The following is a 24,256-nucleotide window of genomic DNA, read 5'->3' on the forward strand; positions in this document are numbered from 1 at the left end:
GACCATACATGTTTTATCCACCGTTCCTAGTCGATGTCTCATTCTTCTTGTCTACGTTCATATATCATCATTACTGGCAATGACATCCCTAGGATTGCTCAAGTAAAGCTTTAACTAGCTAAAGCCTTTGATGTGAAAGACCTTGGGCAGCTCAAATATATCTTGGGAATTGAGGTTGCTGGATCTAAGTAGGGAATCTTTTTATCGCAAAGGAAGTATGTCTTGGATATTCTTCGAGACACGGGTATGCTTGGGTGTAAACCTGCTTCCACTCCTATCGATCCTAATATGAAGATCTTGGTTGAGTCTGGAGATCTCCTTTCTGATCCCTCGCAGTATCAAAGCTTGGTAGGAAGATTGATTTATCTTACCAACACCCGTCCTGATTTGGCTTTTGCTGTTAGTGTTGTGAGTTAGTTTATACATGCTTCTCATACAACTCATATGGATGCGGTATATCATATTCTTCGACATCATAAGTCATGTCCTGGACTTGGATTATTCTATTCTTCTCGCAGGCAAGTTGAGTTATCCTGCTTCAGTAATGCAGACTATGCTGGGTCCAAGATTGACAGACGTTCCACATCTGGCTTCTGTACTTTCTATGGAAATCATCTTATATCCTGGAAAAGTAAGAAACAACCTATAGTTTCGAGATCTTCAGCAGAGGCCGAGTATCGTGCCATAGCCCAGGGTAGTTCTGAGACTCTCTGGCTTCGATCTTTCTTGGAGGAACTAAGGCTAAGTGAAAAACAATCCACATTCTGTTCTTCATGAGAGGACTAAACATATGGAGTTGGACATTCATTTTATTAGAGAGAAGGTTCGCTCGGGAATTATCAAGCCGTGCTTTGTTCAGTCTTCTAATCAGTCGGCAGATGTGTTCACCAAATCCGTTGGTCCATCTTTCCTTCATTCCTCGATTACCAAGCTGGGCTTAATTGATATCTTCACTCCAGCTTGAGAGGGAGTGTTGAAATATCTGTATTATTATTATTATTTTATTTTTATTAGCTGTTTTCAACCTTTTATTAGGTGTTTTATGTAAGATCCCTATTATCATGGGATTACGTAGATAAGATCCCCGTAATCATGGGATCACGTAGATTTTGGCATAATTCCTGTTTTTCTTTGATTTGGTTTGCTTTCTTTGTACCCTATTCTTGTATATAAGTATAGATCTTGGCTATCGGTTTGAGTAAGCCAAAACCCAAAACTTCTTTTTTTTTTTTTTTTTTTTTTTTTTTGATAAGCAATAAATGAAATAAAAAAGGCATTCAAGAGGGGAACGCATCCCTTATACAAAAGTGGAACTAGGGATTAAGATCCCAAAGAAGCCAAAAAAATAATTAAATCTTCGGAAGAAGAACAGGATTTCCTCTTCACATAACTGAAAAGAGAGCGTATGATGTGAAGTTTCAGAATCGCCGTGGATGATTCTTTCCCTTCGAACATTCTACTATTCCTCTCCTTCCAAATGCACCACCAAACACAATGTGGTACAACTCTTCAATAATCGCGAACAGCGCTACTCACGCGGCATCCTCTCCATATACAAACCAAATCCTTAAGATAACGAGGCATAACCCAATGCATACCAAATAGACAAAATATAAGATTTCAACAATCCCTCGCTATAGGACAATGCATTAGAATGTGAGCAACTGACTCACCATCTTGTTTGCACAAGCAACACCAATTAACAAGACAATTGCCCATTTTCCTTAGATTATCAATCGTAAGGATCTTACCCTAAACAGCGGTCAAAACCCAAAACTTCTTCTTTTGAAAAGAAAAAGTGACGTTTTTTCATGTTTCAAAACATATCACAAAATGGTGCTCACTCAGTTAAATACACAAATAACAATTGTTCATTCAAATAATAGCGGCGAGTACTTTTATGGTGGTCTTAGTTTATACTTCTAGGAAAATGGAATAATCCATCAAAGTACTTGTGTTGACACTCCTCAGCAAAATGGGGTCGCTGAGAGAAAAAATTGTCATCTTCTAGAGGTTGCTCGGGCCTTAATGTTCTCTATGCATGTTCCTAAACCATATTGGGGAGATGTTGTACTCACTGTAATACCTTATAGTAGAAATACAATATAGAAGAAAAATGAGAGAATTGTGTAAAGACATGAATGAGATAAATTTCTCATTTATAGCTCTAGTATTTATAGATAAAAAGAGCACATGTTCATATTACAAGAAAGGAAATTAAATCAAATCTAAATCAAATCAAAGCATATTCTTGGCATATTCTATGCCATGATTCGTTGCTATCAAATCTCTGCAAATATAAATTATATGATAAGTCATTCCATAAATCGTGGTTGTCATATATGCTAACACTCTCCCTCAAGTTGGTGCGTGGATATCTGAGACGCCTAACTTGGACAATAAATCTTCAAACACGGTCTTGCTAGCACCCTTCTTCAGAATCTACAAGTTGCAGAGTGCAAATCTGACTAGCGATGATTTTTGATGAGCGCCGAAAAGTGCGCATTTAAATCCTTAAGCTTGAATATTCCAGGACCTTTATCTATCTTATTTTCCCGTTTTAGATTAATTTCATGTTATTGCCCTTTTCAAGTGCTTATCCCCAAAATAAGTCAATTTAGCCAAATTAGAGCATAAAAGAAGCAATCTCAAGCTGGATGGAAGGAAGGAGCAAAGTGGTAGAAAAACAGCAATCTTCGATCGATCTCATATATCTTCGATCGATCTCACAGTGATCGATCTCACCTCACCAAGATGGATCAAACCCCTTGTCCTTATCCTCAAGAATTTCCATCTTCGATCGATCCAACTTTTATTCAGATCGATTGAACTTCCTTGATCTTATCCTCACCTACCACTTTTGTCTTTTTCCCAAAATATCTCAGAGATTTGTCGTATTCCAAAAGGGCGCCGCCAAGGATTGATCGATCTGGCCATACTTCGATGGATCTGGCCACAGTTCGATCGATCTAATCTGGATTCGATCGATCGAATCTCCTCAAGTCCGAAATAAAACAGAGTCCAGCTCATTAAAAGATGGCTCGTGGTGCAATCATTAGAAGGGGCCCTAGTGCACGAGACCTGACCATTGGGTGTGACACTTGAGCAACTTATATAAAGATTTTGAGTCATTTTACACATATACAATCATAGAGAATCATACACAATCTTAGAAATCTTGGAGAGGAGGCTATAGATTAGAGAGTTATACACCATTTGGGAGTTCTTCCATTCATCTAGGGTTTCCATCAAGAAGGAGATCATTCCTACCATGGAGATAGCCCTTGAGGGTTGGATGACTACTTCAATGAGTGGCTAAACATCCACTTGGAGCTAGAGTTGGCCCCTAAGTTTGCTTCCTAGACCTAGTCTTTTGTATATTTTTGGGGATTTAATTGTAATAAATGTTTTGATCTTAGATTTATATATATATATATCTTGTGGTTTCTACTTGATGTGTATGGTTTAATGCTTTCAATTGATTATCTATTTCTAACCATATGTCTATGTATGCTAGAATGGATGATTCATGTGTTTTTCTCTAGATTTAATGGAATTTATGCATGTCTAAGTGTATTGATGAAGTTAATCTAGTGATAATCAAAACATAGTACTTAATGAACACTCTTGTAATTTATTTGATGGTTCACACTTGTTTCTTGATGGATTGTGCCACACCTTTAGCTTAATTAGTTTAATTTTCATGTCTTTAGTCTAGATGTAGTGTAATTGCTTTAAATTCCTAGATAGGTGGACAATCTATTCTTGTTCCTTGGTGTTCCATACTTATGAATGCAAAGAGTGTATGTCTTTAGATAGTTGTGTGTGCATAAATTGTGGTTTCATTGAATGGATTTTGGTTTCATTTGATAGGTTGTGCTTTCCATTTAAATTGGCTAGACAATCTATACTTATTTGCCATCCATGCTTAGTTTCAATTAATGTCACACAGACACACACAAGTTGCAATTCAATTTCCCCATTGATGTACAATTACTAGTGTCTACTGAAGTCAAGCTTAGTGGTGAGCTCTAAAACCCCAAGCCCTCTCTTCTATATCTTTTCCCTACTTTCTAAATTATTTCCTTTTGTTTGCTTTAATTTTAATTGCATTATAGTTTAATTAACCAAACAAACCACATTTTGATCACTCGACCTACTAATCCAACCTTGTTTCCATTTCAAACACGCCCCCAATCCCTTGGGACGATCCCTACTCACCCTAACTATATTAGTAGTTAGAGGTAGTAGTGGCACTTTATAAATTTAAACTTAGCCACAGTTTATATTGCAATTTGGGGTACCGCGACACACGTAACCAATTTTCTCTCAAATGAAGTGCCAATCAACAAATAATGTCTCCTCAAACCGTAAACAACCAATCATGTCTCTTCAGACCGTAAACAATCAACAATATCTCCTCAGACCGTAAACAACCAACAATGTCTCCTCGAACCATTTCCCTTCATACACATGTTTAAAACATGTAGATGGAAGAATCAACAATGTCTCCTCAAACCATTCCCCTTCAAACATATGTTTAAACAATGTAGATGAAAGAATCAACAATGTCTCCTCAGACCATAAAAAAGAAACAACTATGTCTCCTCAGACCATTTCTAAATGGATGGTGCCAAACTCGCAATTCCCTCATTGAGGTCGGACCACCCTGCCTGCCCGACACCTCCTGGATGGGGGATGTCACCTTAGACCACTCCCGAATGGGTGGTGCTGAACTTGCAATGCCCTCTGATAACAAGTAGAAATATAAAAAGAAGAAAAATGAGAGAATTGTGTAAAGATTTGAATGAGATAAATCTCTCATTCATAGCTCTAGTATTTATAGATAAAAAGAGTACATGCTCATATTACAAGAAAGGAAATTAAATCAAATCTAAATAAAATCAAAGCATGTTCTTGGCATATTCTATGCCATGATTCGTGGCTATCAAATCTCTGCAAATATGGTAAGTCATTCCATAAATCGTGGCTGTCATTTATGCTAACACTTACAAATCGACTGCTCTCAAGAGTTCTTGATTTCAAGTCCCCAATTGAAGTTTTCTCGGCTTTATTGTCCTCTTCCAAATCTTTTTTAGTTCCTCGTCAAGTATTTGGGTGTGTGTGTTTTATTCATGTTCATAATCGTGCACGTGGTAAGTTAGATCCAAGAGCTATTAAATGTGTGTTCATTGGGTATTCTCCAACTCAAAAGGGTTATAAATGTTTCCATCCTCCATCGGGTAAGCAATTTGTCTCTATGGATGTTACCTTCTTTGAGTCTATAGCTTATTTTTCACCAAAGACTTCTCTTCAGGGGGTGAGTATGAATGAAGAGAAATCCATTGTGGGAGTATTGCCTAACATGGAGTCCTTTCTACTGCCTGCCACTGTTAATTCACGTTTGTTAGAAAAGGAACAGCAATTGACTCAAGAACAGGATCAAGAAGAGCGGGAGCAACCTGATAGGGAGTTGAAGGTGTATACAAGAAGACACATGGATAAGACTGTTTCTTTCCCTCCTTGCCAATCATCACCCTCTGACTCAGGTAATCCTAAGTTACCCGCTGCTATTGATGATCATACTTCTGATGTTTGTGATACTGATGTTCCAATTGCTCTTCGTAAGGGTGTTAGGTCTTGTACTCAACATCCAATATCTAACTTTTTTTCTTATCAGCGTCTTTCTCCTTTTTATTGTGCCTTTGCATCCCAGTTGTCTTCTGTATCTATTCCTCAAAATTTACAAGATGCATTTTCTAATCCAAAGTGGAGGGAAGCTACATATGAAGAGATGACAGCTCTTAAGAAAAATGATACTTAGGAATTAGTTGAGTTGCCAAGAGGGAAAAAGATGGTTGTATGCAAATGGGTGTTCATAGTGAAACAGAATGCGGATGGCTCAGTTGAGAAGTATAAAGCGAGATTGGTGGCGAAAGGTTTCACACAAACTTATGGGATTGACTATAAGGAGACGTTTGCTCCTGTAGCAAAGATGAATTCTATCTGAGTTTTGCTCTCTTTTGCTGCAAATTTTGGTTGGTCACTTCAACAGTTTGATGTGAAGAATGCCTTCCTTCATGGAGATTTAGAGGAGGAAGTGTACATGGATGTTCCCCCAGGCTTCGAGTTTACATCATCTAATGGCAAGGTATGTAAACTGAAGAAAGCATTGTATGGGTTAAAGCAATCTCCTAGAGCATCGTTTGAGAGGTTTACCAAAGCTATGAGAAGATTTGGCTATAGCCAAAGCCAAGGAGATCATACATTATTCATTAAGCATTAGCCTCAAGGAAAGGTAACTGCACTAATTGTATATGTGGATGATATAGTGTTAACGGGAAATGACGTAGAAAAAACGTCAAAGTTGAGGACCTACCTAGCTAGTGAATTTGAGATAAAGGATTTGCGAAATTTAAAGTACTTCCTAGGTATTGAAGTTGCTAGATCGAAGCGAGGGATCTTCATCTCACAAAAAAAATATGTGCTTGATCTTCTCAAAGAAACAGGAATGTTAGGGAGTAAACCTATTGATATGCCAATTGAACAAAATCACAGATTAGGAGAAGGTAGTCAAGATGCTCCAGTTGATAGAGGTAGATACCAGAGGCTTGTGGGGAAATTAATTTAGTTGTCACACACTCGTCCTGATATTGCTTACGCAGTCAGTGTTGTGAGCCAATTTATGCATGCACCATGTGATTCTCATTTGGAGGCAGTTTATAGAATTCTCCGATACTTGAAGTCTGCTCTTGGTAAAGGGTTGTTATTTTCCAGACATAATCACATGCGAGTAGAATCCTATACACATGCAGATTGGGCTGGATCAATTTCAGATCAAAGATCCACGTCTGGTTACTGCTCTTTTGTAGGAGGTAATCTAGAAACATGGCGCAGCAAAAAACAGTCAGTTCTTGCTAGATCTAGTGCCGAAGCAGAATTTAGAGCTATTGGTCATGGAGTATGTGAATTGTTGTGGTTGAAATTGTTGCTGCAAGAATTGGGGTTTGACTCCAAGGATCCAATGAGGTTATACCATGATAACAAAGCTGCAATAAACATTGCACACAATCCAGTCCAGCATGATAGAACTAACACATTGAAGTCGATAGACACTTTATTAAAGAGGAATTAAGTGCATGTTTGATTTGTACTCCTTATGTGAAGTCAAGTGATCAACTTGCAGATATTCTAACGGAAGGAGTTGCGACTACAAGTTTTTATTCAGTTATAGACAAGCTGGGCATGTGTAATATCTTCGCAACAGCTTGAGGGGGAGTGTAGGAAACTATCTTTTATTTTATTTTTTTATGCTGAAGGGTATATCAGTAATTATGTGTCTATCCAAGATAGTATAAATAATATATTGTGAGAGAGAATCAGTATGCTTTCTCATTCTTTCTGCCGTCACATTATTTTCTTCTATCCTCTTTAGTTTTCTTCCTCTGCTTTCTTTTTCCTGATCTATTTTTCAATCTCATAAATCAACTACAAGTGCCATAAACTCCACCCCCCTACCCCGGCAATGTGGGATGTCACAATCACCCCTTCTTGAAACCCAGCATCCTCGCTGGCTTGACACTCATGAGCTTGTGCACACTCCCCCTCATTTCCGGCTAAAAATTGGCTCTGATACCATATATCACGACCTGCTCTACTTGGAAACTGAGGGGAGCGTGCATAAGCCCATGACGGTCAAGCAAGAAGAAGTTGAGTTTCAAGAGGGGGTGAATATGACGGCCCACGTCACTTAGGGAGGAGAGGTTGTTGGCACTTATGTGTGGACATCTCCCAACTGTGTAGACACGCTTTGAAAGAGGCATGGAGAATGTGCAAAGTAGGCAATATCTACACAGGGCGGGACGGGCCATGACAGATGGTATCGAAAAAATTTCCCAACCAAAAATGGGGAGTGTGTGCAAAGTAAACAGTATCTATACAAGTTGGGCGGGTCGTGACATAACTGTTTCTACTTCTAAACCTTAAAATTGTACAAACTATGACGAATCCAGGAATTTATTTCAAGAGGGGCATATTGAACATCGTAAAATAGAAAGAAAAAAAATCCCAATTAACTTGATAACTACCAATATACCAACAGGCTTGTGACCTATCAGTATAAGGCTCCTACTTCCCAAAGGGAGGTCAGGGGTTCGAACCTCAGTGGAGGCAGTGCGTGTGAGTCCCAACTAGGAAAAAAAAAAAAAAAGAAAAAAGAAAAAAGATAACTACCAATGTAGCAAGATGCAAGCCGAAAAATAAAATTACAGTAATCAAGATTCAAATAGTATGTCGTTATTTGCCAAAAAAATTTGAGGGTGGGCCCAGGCACAAAAATGTTTAGGGGCCAGCTCGGGGAGAGGGGGGCGAGGGTCTTTTTGTTTAAGGGCTGCTCGCCCTTTGAATAGAAGTGGAACAGCGGAGGTGATTTCGGTAAACCAATGCATGAGCTGAGGCTCCCATGTCCTGCCGACCCTTCGAAAAGTCAGGTTATACAATGGCTCGTATGTAGTCAGAAAAAAAATGAGTCAAAGGCGGGTCAAACTCACATAAACAAAGGGGGAGACGTATTCGTGAAAAACAATAAGTCACGTTGTGGGGGGACTGACCACACCCATGCTGGCTCCGCCAGTGTGCACAAATCAGATAAGTTATTCATCATTTAAGTTGAACCTCTATAAGAAAATGGCTGTTGTTCAAGTAAACCATCAGTTAAATCATAAATGTCATGATTATAGTACAATGTTATCGCAAAACTAAAATAACATGCACGAAATTGTCTACGAGGATGGAATCCTTCATGAAAACAAACTTATTTCTAGCATGATAATATACACACAGGCAGCTTACTCTTCTCTCCATGTCTATGCACCCCCCCAATACCCCCAGTAACAAATATATTAATCCCAACCTGCATGAATTTGTAAACTAAAATGTATTAGTAAAACCCATGCGAAGAATATATAATGCCTGCCATACATTGAGGAAAGCATTGAGAAAAGCTAAGGAAGTGTGATCACCATAGAAGCAAAAATCATAGTTGCAGAAACAGTAGTTGCACCGTTCCCTCTGGTAGCCACCTGAAAGGAGAGCCATCATACCAAATATATAGTGAATAGATATCATGGAGGATATTATAATTATGAACTATTTTGAAGATTCAACTGTAAATATTTGACAGGTAATGGACAAAGGTAGTGATGTTTATAAGAGGTTCTGATACAAATAATTAATGATGTCTTAAAAAGTGTCTTGAAGAAGTCAAAGTCATCCTTGCTTTATGAGTTCAAATAAGTAATTAAGCTTTGGAATAATTGACAAATGGCTGAAAAGATCATTTGCTTTCATATATCTCAAGGATATTTATAGAGAATACACAGACCTATTTAAGGTAAGTCAACTATACAATTAAATTCTGGATAAATAAGGAAAAAAACCCAGATATGTAGATATTTAAACAGCTGTACACGCTAACTCTCCCCCTCAAGTTGGTGCATAGATATCGCACATGCCCAACTTGGATAGTGATGTATGAAACAGACCACTAGTAACACCATGAGTCATCATATCAGCTAGCTGGTCCACACTCTTAATGTTAGGAACCTCTATCACACCAGAATCCAGGTTATCCTTGATGTAGTTTCGGTCAAGTTCAATATGCTTAGTTCGATCGTGTTGCACTGGATTATTAGCTATTGAAGATTTAATGGAGGAATCAGTGGAGGAAAATCTTTCAGTAATTGATGTTGTTTCCTATTATTGAAGATTTGGTGTTATTAGAGGATAATCCTCCTTATTTCCAATTTTCTAATTCTTTCCATTCTCATAATTTCTTCTCCTATATAAAAGAATCTCCACCATTGTATTGTATATGAGTTGAGAGAGTATTATAAAAGTGATGCAGCCTTTTGGGCTCTTTGTGCCATGGATGTAGGCCCTAGTGGCTGAACCGCATAATATCTTTGTATTTTTCTCGTTTAATTTCTCTTCACATATGTTTTATGATTTACATTATGATATCAAAGCCTAATTTCTCTTCCTAGGTTCCGACCCCTATTTTGGGGTATTCCCTTAGCATTTGAAATGTTGCTAAGGGTTTTCGATGCTATTTGTGACTTGATTGGGCTGCCGGTTTGTTCGGCAGTAATGTTCTTCGCCTTTGCCGTGTCTCCGACAGTTTTTATTGACTTGTTTGGGCTGTCGGTGTATTCGGTAGCATTGTCTTTGTCTTTGCCGTGTCTCCGGTAGTTTTTATTGACTTGTTTGGGCTGACGATGTGTTCGGTATCATTTTCCTCACCTTTGCCGTGTCTCCGGCAGTTTTTTGTTGACTTGTTTGGGCTGTCAGTGTGCTCGGTAGCATTGTTCTTCATCCTCTCTCTTCTCTCTTCATCATTCACACTTGTTGTTACTCGTCATCTCAATGACAAGTTGGGCGTTCATGCTCCAACTTGAGGGGGAGTATTGAAGATTTAATGGAGGAATCAGTGAAGGAAAATCTTTCAGTAATTGATGTTGTTTCCTATTATTGAAGATTTGGTGTTACTAGAGGAATCAGTGTAAAAGAATCCTCCTTATTTCCGATTTTCTAATTCTTTCCATTCTCATAATTTCTTCTCCTATATAAAGGAGTCTCCACCATTGTATTATACATGAGTTGAGAAAGTATTATAAAAGTGATGTAGCCCTTTGGGCTCTTTGTGCTGTGGATGTAGGCCCTAGTGGCTAAACAGCGTAATATCTTTGTATTTTTCTTATTTAATTTCTCTTCACATACGTTTTATGCTTTACAACATTAGCAATATCAATAGCTGCCGTATTATCACAAAAAAGCAACATAGGTTTCTTTGGACCAAACCCAAGCTCACTTAAGAGAATCTTCAACCAAGTAAGCTCCGCAATTGCATAATGAAGCGGACGGTATTCAGCTTCTGCACTAGACAACGATACCACATTATGTTTCTTACTCCTCCAGGTCACCACATTGCCTCCAACGAATGACACATACCCTAAAGTAGACTTCCTATCTAACTTGGCTCCCGCAAAATCAGAATATGTATAACCCACAATGTCTAGGTGTCCATGCCTGGAGAACATAATACTTTACCTACAGAGGACTTTAGATAAGCCAAGATACGATTTACTGCATTCATGTGTCGGTCACTCGGATTATGCATGAATTGACTCACAACACTAACTGCATATGACAAGTCAAGCCTAGTGTGAGTCAGATAGATCAACTTCCCCACTAGTCTCTTATATCTCTCCTTGTTTGTCGGAATCTAATCAAGATAGACAGCTAAGCCATGATTTACTTCAATAGGAGTACAAAGTGTCTATAGGAACACACGCAGAGTTACTAGTTTCATCCAAGAGATCTAATGTATACTTTCGTTGAGAGAGAAAAAGTCCCTGCTTGGACCGAGACACTTCAATGCCCAGAAAGTATTTCAGAACTCCCAAGTCCTTCATTTCAAATTCCTTGGCCAAATAGCTCCGAAGCTTCTCTATCTCATTGGTGTTGATACATGTAACAATCATGTCATCCACATAAACGATAAGCAAAGTAGTATCATCACCATCCCTCTTATAGAAGAGAGTGTGATCTGCCAAAGCTTGCTTAAAACCATACTCCTTCATTGAGTAGCTCAACCTGCCCAACCATGCTCTTGGTGATTGTTTCAACCCATATAAAGCGTTCTTTAGCTTGCATACCTTACCTACTTCAGGTGTAAACCCCGGGGGGAGGATCCATATACACCTCCTCTACCAAATCACCATGAAGGAAGGCATTTCTCACATCAAACTGTTGTAATGGCCAATCCAGATTAACTGCAAGAGAGAGTATAACTCGAACAGTGTTCATCTTGGCTACAAGAGCGAAGGTCTCTTGATAATCAATCCAATAATGAGTGTATCCCTTGGCAACTAGTCTAGCGTTGTACCTCTCAACTATCCCATCTAACTTATACATCACTGTAAACACCCACTTACATCCCACTGTCTTCTTTTCCACTGTCTTCTTCTGAAAAGCCTTCATTTCCTCTACCATAGCAGCCTTCCACTTAGGATCTCCAAAGGTACCCTGAAAATGACTAGGAACAGACACAGAAGACAACTGAAGGGCAAAAGCTAGGTGAGTCTTAGACAGACGGTGATAGGAAACAAAATCAAAGATAGGATAGACAACATTAGAAGAAGATTTGGAGAAACCCAATTTATCAGGTTCTTTACGATCACGAAGAGGATACCTCCTACCCTGATCACCAACTTGCGGATTCAAGGCAGCAGTCTCCACAGAAGTTACAGGGCTAGAATTAATATCTGAAGTTGAAGTTAAAGGAGAAGAAACATGTACCTCAAAGTTAATCCTAGAAGGTTCATCCGATGGCATGGTAGTATCATCAAGAGGGGTACTAGAGTTAGAAGGAGGGGGCATAACAGTGGCATCCTTTTTCCTTCTCACATATACTTCTTTGAACAAGTGGGCTGATCTTTCACCTATTCTTTCCTCGAACTCAGTCTCCACAGGATCAAGAGTATCTAAAGGTTCTCCTTTTTTCATAACAGCTGAATCACCCCCTTACCTGAAATCCACAACCTCTTTTCTTCCAGCAATAACCATTCCTCTTCCTTACCACTAATCTCCCCTTGAAGAGGAATCAGAGATACATCCCCAGAAAAATAAGACTCTCTTTCACAAAACTGAACATCCATGGACACATAGTATTTACTTGTAGGAGGATGAAAACATTTATAGCCCTTTCGTGAACTAGAGTAACCAAGGAAGACAAGAGCACGAGGGTCAAGCTCATCCCTTTGAAGAGGATGTACATGAACGCTATGTTACCCGGACTCGGGTACGGATGTCGGACATAGGTATGTGTCTAGAGGTCGGATCCATCTATGTATCAAATTATAGGACAAGGGGACACGAAATAAAAGTGTCCAAAACTCGGACACGGATACTTGGACACTTCATTTATGTTGTGAAGGAGAGAGTACTCTTGTCAGTTGTATACCTTTTAGTTTGCACCAGTTGAATTTATATTTTTTATTAAGTCCATTTTTTTCTCTTTTAGTAACCACATTATCTTTTACTATTTTACCTCAAACCAAAAAGAAAATAAGAAAATAATAGCCCAGTTCAATGTATTATATAATTGAAACACCCTTACAATTTAATGTCCAAATAATAGCCCAGCCCAATGGATTATATTATTAAAACACTCTTACAATTTAATGTCTAAATAATAGCCCAGCCCAATGAATTATATTATTAAAACACTCTTACAATTTAATGTCCAAATAATAGCCCAGCCCAAATAATAGCCCAAGCCCAATGTATTAATGTGTGCACAATGGATGTGCGTTACAGCTATAACCCACCTATCCATTCTGCTCAAACGGTCAACATGATTGGTTAGTGGGTTACAGCTGGTAATCTACTAACCACAATATTTATGATTATATATATAGAGAGATATTTAGATACTAGAACCATATATATATACACTACCATATATATACTCTATTACGTTTCTCAATGATAGGCTTGACAGCTGCAGGAATTTGTTTACGCGGGAGTGGAAAAGTAAGAGCATGAACAAGACGCTCCAAACAGGGTGGGTTTCTATGCAAAAAAATGCGTGAATAACCCTCGTCTTCTCCAAAACCTCCTTTCTAAAATCGCGGTGAAACCAAAACGTATCCCTAATTTCCGACCATAATTTCCAACCACTGAAACAAGAGTTATCTTCAACGGCCGTGTCCGAACTTGACCGCACAAGGTTGAACACATATCCCGAATCCGTGTCCGTGTCGTGTCGTGTCGACACAAACACCCTCGCCGGAAACGACGAGTCCAGGTAACACAGCATGAACATAACACACACAACCAAAAACCTTAGGACAAAGATTTAGTGCAGAAGGAATAAAGTGAAATCAGGATAGCATTCTCAATGGAGTTTGATATTTAATTATACGAGCATGCATTCAATTGATAAGAAAAACAACAGTCATGACAGCCTCGGCCCAGAAATGCTTAGGAGCATTCATAGTAAAGCATAAGGCACGAGCCACATCTAAGAGATGACGATTCTTATGCTCTGCTATACCATTATGTTGTGACGTGTAGGCACACGTTGTCTGGTGGAGGATGCCATGTTGTTTGAAGAAATCAGTAAGAGATTAATTAACAAACTCACAACCGTTGTCAGAATGGAAAACCTGAACCTGAGTATGAAATTGTGTGCCAATCATTTTGTAAAACTGAGGAATAACATGTATAACATCACTCTTAGATTTCAGCAAATAAAGCCAACTCACTCTAGTACAGTCATGTTGAAAAAGAGATATTTGGTTTTAATAAGACCATATTTTAGGGGATATGATAGGCGTGTAAATATAGATAGTCAATGACCAGATTTTAGGGGATATTTTAGTTTATAACCTATAGCTTCTATTAGTGCACAACCTATAGCTTCTGTTAGTATACAGCCTGTAATTACAGCCTCTAGTTTGCTGTCACAGCTTGTAGTCAGCTTGTAGTTTCCTTTTTTTTAGCCCCTTGTATGTCCTATTTAACTAAAGCATTGTAAACCATTCAAAGGAAGGCAATATACAGATTTTCTTTCAATCTTGAAATCGCCTATTTGGTATCAGAGCATCTTACCGATTCTTCTGAAGAAAAAACCCCTAGCTGTTCCTTTTTTTTTCTCTTCCAAACAACTCTAATCACCATGTCTGATGACATACCTGAGTCCAAGACCAAGACCTTTGAGTCCCAAGTCCAAAACTCTCAGACACACTCGGTCCAGATTACCACAATTCGGCTAAATGGTGAAAACTTCCTTCGCTGGTCCCAGTCCGTGCGGATGTATATCCGAGGCAGAGGCAAAATCAGCTACCTAACAGGAGAAAAGAAGGAACGAAAACCTGAAGATCCATCCTACTCGACCTGGGATGCAGAGAATTCGATGGTGATGACCTGGTTGGTGAATTCTATGGAGGAGGACATCAGTTCTAATTATATGTGTTACCACACAGCAAAAGAACTTTGGGACAATGTCAACCAAATGTATTCAGACATAGGAAATCAGTCTCAAGTCTATGAACTAACGCTGAAACTCGGAGAGATTCGTCAAGGAGATAACAGTGTTACAAAATATTTCAACTCTCTGAAACGTTTGTGGCAGGACCTTGATTTGTTCAGCGATTATGAGTGGAAATCGCCTGAAGATTGCAACCATTACAAAAAGAAGGTGGAAGACAACTGCATCTTCAAGTTTCTCATTGGACTCAATGTCGAGTTTGATGAAGTGAGAGGCAGAATAATTGGACGACAACCCTTGCCTTTAATCGGTGAAGTCTTCTCCGAGGTTCGAAGAGAGGAAAGTCGCAGGCTGGTCATGCTTGGAAAAAAGTTATCAAATGGTGCTGTTGAGACCTCTGCCTTGGTCGCATCTAAAGCGAATATTGGCAGGAAACATAATGAAAAGCCCCGTCTTTGGTGTGACCACTGCAACAAGCCTCACCATACCCGTGAAACCTGCTGGAAAATTCATGGTAAACCAGCGAATTGGAAGAGTAAGCAGGAAGGCAGATTCAACCAGGAAGGCAGATTCAACCGAGCCCCATCAGCTCATGAAGCCGAGGCACTTCCCTTCAGCAAAGAACAGATGGATCATCTTCTAAAATTGCTGAAATTCAATTCCTCATCTGGTACTCCTAATGTTTCTCTTGCTCAAACAGGCAACAACCCGAAGGCCTTATCTTGTCGTTCAAATTCCAGTGTTACCCCATGGATCATTGATTCAGGGGCTTCTGACCATATGACAAGTTGTTCTCATTTATTTCAAACTTATTCACCCTGTTCTGGCTCTGAAAAAAAAAATCAGAATAGCTGATGGTTCTTATTCTCCTATTGCAGGCAAAGGTTTAGTGAAACTTTCAAAAATTATTGATCTTAAGTCTGTCCTTCATGTCCCTAAGCTTGCTTGTAACCTTTTATCAGTTAGTAAATTGTCCAAAGACTCTAATTGTCGTGTTATCTTTTTTGAATCCTATTGTGAATTTCAGGACCAGAGCTTGGGGAAGACGATTGGCAGTGCTAAGATGATAGATGGTCTCTACTATTTTGAAGATGATATTTCAAGTAATAAAAAGGCTCAAGGTTTGAGTAGTTTTCATTCTATCCCTGTTAGAGAACAAATAATGCTATGGCATTTTAGACTAGGGCATCCTAGTTTCCCTTATCTTAAAAAATTATTTCCTTCTTTGTTTAAAGGATTGGATTGTTCATCTTTTTATTGTGAGAATTGTTTTTCATCAAAGAGTCATCGTACTACGTATTCTCCTAAACCTTACTAAACATCAAAACCATTTTATTTAATCCATAGCGATGTTTGGGGCCCTTCTAGGATCACAACTCTTTCTGGAAAAAAATGGTTTGTGACTTTTATTGATGATCATACACGTTTGTGTTGGGTGTATTTAATGAATGAAAAATCTGAAGTTGAAAAATTATTCAAGGATTTTTATATGATGATTGAAAATCAATTTCAAACAAAAATTGGCATTCTTCATACTGATAACGGCACCGAATACTTTAATGAAGTTTTAGGAAGTTTTTTAACAGAAAAAGGAATTTTTCACCAATCCACTTGTGTTGACACAACCCAACAAAACGGAATTGCTGAAAGAAAGAATAAACATTTACTTGAAGTTTCTCGTGCCATCATGTTTTCAATGAATGTTCCTAAGTATTTGTGGGGTGAAGCCGTTTTAACAGCAACATATTTGATTAACAGGATGCCTACTCGTGTTCTTAACTATTTTACACCCCTTGAAAGCCTTAAAAAATCTTTTCCTGAAACTCGGATTTATTCAAACCTGCCTTTGAAAGTATTTGGGTGCACTGTCTTTGTCCATTTACCTAGTAGACTTCGATCTAAATTGGATCCTCGGGCTGAAAAATGTGTATTTGTTGAGTATGCCCCAAATAAAAAGGGGTACAAATGCTTCAATTCGACAACAAAAAAAATGTTTATCAGTATGGATGTTTTTTTTCTAGAAAATCATCCTTATTTTCAGAAAACTTTTCTTCAAGGGGAGAAAGAGAGTGAAGAAAATTTTTGGGAGATTTCTACTAATATTCCCTTACCTAAAACTATTGTCTCACACTCTACTCCAAACACTGATCTTTTTAAACAAGAAAATGATGTTCTAGAATCAGGAAACCCGGGGCCTCCTAGTCCTAATCTGCCGAGCCTTACTATATCTCCAACAGGGGGAGAAATCCTACCAACGGTTCCAAAAAAACCGAATCCTGAGCTTCTGGTTTATAACAGAAAAAAGACTCATCAAAAGAGTAGAGAGCCTACTATTGTACCTGAGCAAGGCCAATCAGAGGTCCCGAGAAATGACTCCCTGAACACTCAAGGTACTCTAAATCCTAACTTGTCTACAGTTGTCCCTACTATTTCTAATCGTACAGAGACACCTAGCCAAGTTCCTGTAGACCTTGATATCCCTATAGCTGTTAGAAAAGGAATCCGAACCTGTACGCAGCATCCCATTGCCAAATACTTGTCTTATGATAAACTTTCCCATAAACATAGGGCCTTTACTTCAAATATTTCTCACTTGTTTGTTCCAAGAAACATTTAGGAAGCACTAGATGATCCGAATTGGAAATCAGCAGTGTTAGAGGAGATGAATGCTCTTAAAAGGAGTGGAACGTGGGAGATAGTTGACTTACCCAAAGGAAAGAAAACTGTTGGGTGTAAATGGGTTTTCACTATTAAGTGTAAAGCTGATGGTAGTGTGGAAAGGTACAAGGCAAGACTTGTGGCGAAAGGTTTTACGCAAACGTACGGCATTGATTACCAAGAGACGTTTGCTCCTGTAGCAAAAATAAATTCTATCCGAGTCTTATTGTCGTTGGCAGTCAATTCTAATTGGCCATTACATCAATTGGACATAAAAAATGCCTTTTTAAATGGAGACTTGGAAGAAGAAGTGTTTATGAGCTTGCCACCTAGGTTCGAAGGAAAACACAGTCAGAGCAAAGTCTGTAAACTCAAAAAATCCCTGTACGGTTTGAAACAGTCTCCAAGAGCGTGGTTTGAACGTTTTGGAAAGGCTGTGAAGAGTCATGGGTATCATCAGAGTCAGGCAGACCATACCATGTTCTACAAACACGGTGAGGAAGGGAAAATTGCCATTTTAATTGTGTATGTGGATGATATAATTTTGACAGGTGATGACATTGAAGAGTTGACCAGACTGAAGAAGAAACATGCTAAAGATTTTGAAGTCAAAGATCTGGGAGCATTAAAATACTTCCTTGGAATGGAATTTGCCAAGTCAAGAGAAGGAATTTTCGTAAATCAACGAAAATATGTACTTGATTTGCTTAATGAGACAAGACTACTCGGGCGTAAAGCTACTGACACTCCAATTGAAGTCAACCTGAAGTTAGAAGCTGCCGAACCCGAGAATATGGTTGATCGTGAAAGATATCAGAGATTGGTGGGAAGACTAATTTACTTATCTCACACACGCCCAGATATAGCACTTGCAGTCAGTATGGTGAGTCAGTTCATGCACTCTCCTGGACAGGAACACTTTGAAGCAGTGTACAGGATTCTGAGGTACTTAAAGGGCTCACCAGGTAAAGGACTTATGTTCAAGAAACAAGGTCATTTACAAGTGGAGGTGTACACAGATGCTGATTGGGCAGGCAGTATAGTTGATAGACGATCTACCTCAGGATATTGCACCTTCGTTGGAGGAAACTTAGTCACGTGGCGAAGCAAGAAACAAAATGTAGTAGCGAGGAGTAGTGCAGAAGCCGAGTTCAGAGCACTCGCCCATGGGATTTGCGAAGCCATATGGTTAAAAAGACTCCTTGAAGATTTGAAGGTTATTGTTTCTCCTCCAATGAGAGTCTACTGTGACAACAAAGCTGCCATTTCAATTGCTCATAATCCAGTCCTCCATGACAGAACCAAACATGTGGAAGTTGACAAACACTTTATCAAGGAAAAGCTTGACTATGGTATGATTTGCATTCCTTATGTCTCTACTACTGAACAAGCTGTAGACATCCTTACCAAAGGACTCCACAAGAAACAGTTTGAAGTTTTAAGAAGCAAGCTAGCTATGGAAGACATCTACAAGCCAGCTTGAGGGGGAGTGTTGAAAAAGAGATATTTGGTTTTAATAAGACCATATTTTAGGGGATATGATAGGCGTGTAAATATAGATAGTCAATGACCAGATTTTAGGGGATATTTTAGTGTATAACCTATAGCTTCTATTAGTGCACAGCCTGTAGCTTCTGTTAGTATACAGCCTGTAATTACAGCCTGTAGTTTGCTGTCACAGCTTGTAGTCAGCTTGTAGTTTCCTTTTTTTTAGCCCCTTGTATGTCCTATTTAACTAAAGCATTGTAAACCATTCAAAGGAAGGCAATATACAGATTTTCTTTCAATCTTGAAATCGCCTATTAGTCATCAATAAAAGATATAAAGTATTTATGACCTGAAGCAAAAGGTGTAGAAAAGGACCCCACACATCTGTGTAAACACATGAAAAAGGAATAGAACTTTTATTAAAACTCACTTTAAAAGGAACACGATAGTGTTTAGCATAAATGCATTGTTCACACCTAAAACTAGAAGCATAAATATTGCAAAACAACTTAGGAAATAAATGCTCTAAATAAGAGAAAGATGGATGTCCCAAACGACAATGCCATAAAAATATCTTCTCTCTATCAGACTCTCTCTACACTTGAAAACCACAGCTAGGTTCAAATTTCAACTCCCTTACCCGTTTCTCCAAGTAGTAAAGACCTCCTCTCTCCTTACCAATGCCAATCATCATCTTCGTATCGAAGACTTGTAGGTAAACTTATTTACCTCACAATGACTCGTCCAAACATCTCCTATGCAGTCAATGTTGTGAGCCAATTCATGACTAGTCCTTGGGTACCTCACATGGAGGCAGTTGTACACATCTTGAAGTATCTCAAGGGTGCTCCGGGACGTGGTCTGCTTTATCGATCTTCTAGACATCTTCGGATTGAGGGATCCACAGATGCAGATTGGGCCGGTTCTCCTTCTGATCGACGGTCCACCACGGGTTACTGCACCTTCATATGAGGAAATCTAGTAACTTGGAAGAGTAAAAAATAGTCAGTTATGGCTCGTTCCAGTGCTGAAGTAGAGTATCGTGCCATGGCACACACTGCCTGTGAACTTACTTGGTTGAAAACTCTTTTACAAAAAATTGGGATTTCAGTCCAGTACCCAATTCCTCTCCATTGTGACAATCAGTCAGCTATTCATATTGCTAGCAATCCAGTCTACCACGAGAGGACTAAACACATTGAAGTAGATTGCCATTTCATTCGATCTAAAGTTGACACTAATGAGATTGTTACACCTTTTGTTCCTTCTGGTAGACAGCTGGCAAACATCTTCACTAAGGCGTTTCCCCAAAACTCTATTGATTCCATATATAGCAAGCTGGGAGTTATTGACATTTACTCTCCAACTTGAGGGGGAGTGTTGTACAGTATTGTATGAGTTGTCACGTTGTGTACAGTTAATGTTGTGAGTTGTCACACATGTACAGTTAGTATTGTATAAGTTGTCACACTTGTACAGTTAGTATTGAATGAGTTGTCACCTACCCCTCATTACCATATTTAGAATTACCATGTATAGGGTTTACTTGTTCTCCACTCACCTACTCTCGTAGCTTCTCCTATATAAACACCATTATATTATTGTAGTACTTAATAACATATACGTTTTCATATATTCTCTCTCTCTCTCTCTCAACAAATAACAAAATAGAAGTCCTATAATTCCATGTCATATACCGTTGTCCCCCCACTACAACCACTGCAAAAGTAAAAAGGTCATTCCCTATTGTTGGTCCCTCACCTACACAGACAGCTACAAATACCATTGCAAAAGTAGGCTCCCATTTTTTATCAGATTGCACACATCCAGAGTATGGCAAATGATGAAAAAACAAATAAATAACTTCCAAACAATGCGTGCCCAAGATATAGGCCACATGAACATGGAGGCTAGTGTTAAGTTCCACTTACAACATGTGCAATGTCCCGGCGAGCTGTCTTTTGAGCTTTAGTTCCCAGATTAGCCAGCCTCTCCAGTTCTTCCATACTCAAACCTACATGTATAATTGGTCTGCCAATGTAAGGTAATCCTTTTTTCCCGAATGGGGTGATTTTAAAAAATAAAAATAACAATAATAATAATGTACAAGATAACATAATAGAGGCATACCCCTATAGAGACATCATCAATTGGTCATGGAAAGAAACCATTTCCAGAAAAATAAAAATAAAAATAAAAAAATAAAAAAAAAAATGAAAAGGAAACTTAAGGAACACAACAGCAAAACTAGCATAGAGGCAAATAGTCTTCAACTGCTAAGCAATTGCCTCCATACAAGCATCAATACCAAGCTGGGAAGCACTGCTAAAAGCTCCATCATGAACCCTGCAATTTCTTTCCTTCCAAAGATTCTATACAGTAGTGACAAAGGAACACCTGGCGATCTTAGCTCTATGAGAATTCCCTCTAGCAACCTGAAGCACTACCCATTAAGCCATACTAAGAATAGATCCTCCCATTTGGTTAAGCAAATGCAGCACTGAACATCACCAGTTCCACACTTCAACAGCAAAAAGACACTGACCAAATTAATGATCAGTTTTATCTTTGCTAGACCAGCAATAATGGCATATGGCTGGGAATACTAACACTCTCTTCTTCAGATTAGTGTACAAGGGAATAGCAACCTGGAAAAAAATATAAGCTATAAGGGCCACCCTTGGTCTGCAAATCTTCTTAGCTAGACTGAAACATGGAACTTGAGTGCCTTTAGCCCTGCAAGAGTTCCAAATAGACTTGAAACTAAATGTGCCACAATTCCAACTGATTGTATCATCACCAGAAGGAGCAATTGATGCAGGACATAATTTCAGTCAGTCCAAAGGAGCAAATAGACTTGGTGAATGGGCCTTCTGTCTCTTCGGTTAAGATGGATCAGAGGAATCTGTGGTTGATCATAACGAGGACGGCTGACCGATCAGTTTGGCTGCCCGTTGGATATTTTGGGTTGGAGGAAGGGGAAGACAACTTTATGGAGATGATTGATCCTTTAGCGGTGGAGTTGCCTGTTGACGGGAGGGAGGAGATGCTTGTGGAGGCTGGTGATGATCGAGGGGAGGAGTGGGTGATGGAGAATATCAGTGTTAGCGTTGGGAGTGACATGCGAAGGTCGGCATTGATGATGTTTCATTCCATGGAGGAGGGTTGGAATGTGGTTGACTAGAATAAGAAGAAGGGAGCGGCTAAAAAGAAGAAGGTTCCTTCTTGGAAGGGGGAGAGTGAGGCGTGGAACCTCATCTCCTATGTCTACTATGAAGGGAAGGGGGAGGTGGTGACAGAGAGGGAGAGAAGGAGGGGTAGAGAGAGAGGAGGAGGGGTGGGGACTTCTTTTGTTTCTTTATGAAGTTCCAAATTATTTCTTGGAATGTCCGAGGTCTCAATGATTAGGATAAGAGGAAGGTGGTGAAGTTGGTGGTTAGGAAATGGGGCGCTCATATGGTTTGTTTGCAGGAGATGAAGTTGGATTCGATTTCGGATAGGGTGATTAGAAGCCTATGGGGCGGGATCTGTGGAGTGGGAGGTGTTGGATGCTTTGGGCACATCCGGGGTATTTTGTCATGTGGGATAAGAGATGGGTGTCCAAGGTGGATGTGTGGAGAGGGAGGTTTTCTATTTAATGTGCCTTTGTCATGGAGGAGGATGGGTTTCGCTGGGCGTTTTTTGGTGTGTATGGTCTGGTGGAGGATGAGGAGAGGCATCTTCTATGGGAGGAGTTAGGTTCTGTGAGGGGGACTTGGTTCTTTCTGTGGTGTGTGGGAGGGGATTTTAATGTGGTTAGATCCCCTTTGGAGAGATCTACAAGAGGGGAGGGGAATTGGCCATGGAGCAGTTTTCAGAGTTCCTTGATGGTCATCCGTTGCTTGACTTGCCATGGAGGGAGCGTCCTTTACTTGAACTAGTAGCACGGAAGTTGCCTAATCTTACTCGGTTGGATAGATTTCCCCTCTCTGGGGATTGGGAGGAGAAATTTCCGAATATGGATTAGGAGGCTTTGGCTAGACCTACTTCGAATCACATACCTTTGGTGTTGGATTGTAGAGGGTTGAGGAAGCAGAGTTCCCGTTCAAATTTGAAAACATGTGGCTTCGGTCGTTGGATTTCAAGGGTAGGGTGAGGTCTTAGTGGCAGGATTATAAGGTGACTGGCACTCCAAGCTTCACTCTTACTGGGACGCTCCGCCTTCTGAAGTTTGACATCAAAGATGGAATAAGAAGGTGTTTGGGAACCTCAAGTGGAGGAAGAATAGGCTCTTTCTAAAATTGCAGAGATTAATCACTTGGAGGGGCTGGGTGGTCTTGAGTAGGCACAGAAGTGTAGGAGGGAAGTGTGTCAGGCGGTTGCTTTTTCGGAGGAGATTTCGTGGCGACAAAAATCTTGGGCCCTTTGGCTTGAGGAGGGCAACAGTAATATGAGATTTTTCTATGGGCTAGCCAATGCTCATCAGAGGGCAATCACATCAGTATGATTCAAGTAGACAGGGAGATTTTATGCAGGGAGGAGTTGTTATCAAAGACTTTACTCGGAAAGTTATAACTAGAGTCCCCGACTTTGGGGGGCTTCAATTTGATGTGATTTCTGAGGAGGACAGAGATGGGTTGGAGAGGCCTTTTAGCGAAGAGCAAGTGTTTTTTGCTCTGAAGAGTGACAATGGGGATAAGCACCGAGTTCGGACGGCTTTACTATGAGATTCCTTCTGGAAAGTTGGGAGCTGGTTAGGGGAGAGGTGATGGGTACCTTTCAAACTTTTCATTCTCAGGGGCACTTTGAGAAATTCTTGAATTCTTCTTTTATTGCCCCCATTCCCAAGAAGGGTGGAGCTTCTAATGTTAGGGACTTTAGACCTATTAATTTGGGGGGCTACATTTACAAACTAATAGCTAAGGTTATAGCCATGAGGACGAGGCATGTCCCAAAATGCCTCCTTCATCGGTGATCGCCAGATCCTTGATTTAGCTCTATTGCTAATGAGTGTGTGGAGTAGGATGAGCAGTGGTGTTCTAGGGATTCTATGCAAGCTTGACATTAAGAAGGCTTATT

At 39.5% G+C, this 24,256-nt stretch overlaps 1 protein-coding gene across 2 annotated transcripts in view; it reads right to left on the reverse strand.

Annotated features, from left to right (window-relative positions):
- The window catches only part of LOC132268234 (pseudouridine-5'-phosphate glycosidase), a 72,245-nt gene that overhangs the window by 23,749 nt on the left and 24,240 nt on the right, over positions 1-24,256 (reverse strand). For both annotated transcript variants that reach the window (XM_059769051.1, XM_059769050.1), the window contains exons 4-6: positions 21,130-21,212; positions 9,021-9,080; positions 8,851-8,911 (exon numbers count right to left, since the gene is read on the reverse strand). In XM_059769051.1, the coding sequence (XP_059625034.1) occupies positions 8,851-8,911; positions 9,021-9,080; positions 21,130-21,212 (204 nt within the window). The remainder of the gene's footprint in view (positions 1-8,850; positions 8,912-9,020; positions 9,081-21,129; positions 21,213-24,256) is intronic.

This window comes from Cornus florida, unplaced genomic scaffold, assembly GCF_030987335.1.
Source record: "Cornus florida cultivar Cherokee Brave unplaced genomic scaffold, ASM3098733v1 CherokeeBrave_3.0.0_Hap2_Chr08, whole genome shotgun sequence".
Lineage (NCBI taxonomy): Eukaryota > Viridiplantae > Streptophyta > Magnoliopsida > Cornales > Cornaceae > Cornus > Cornus florida.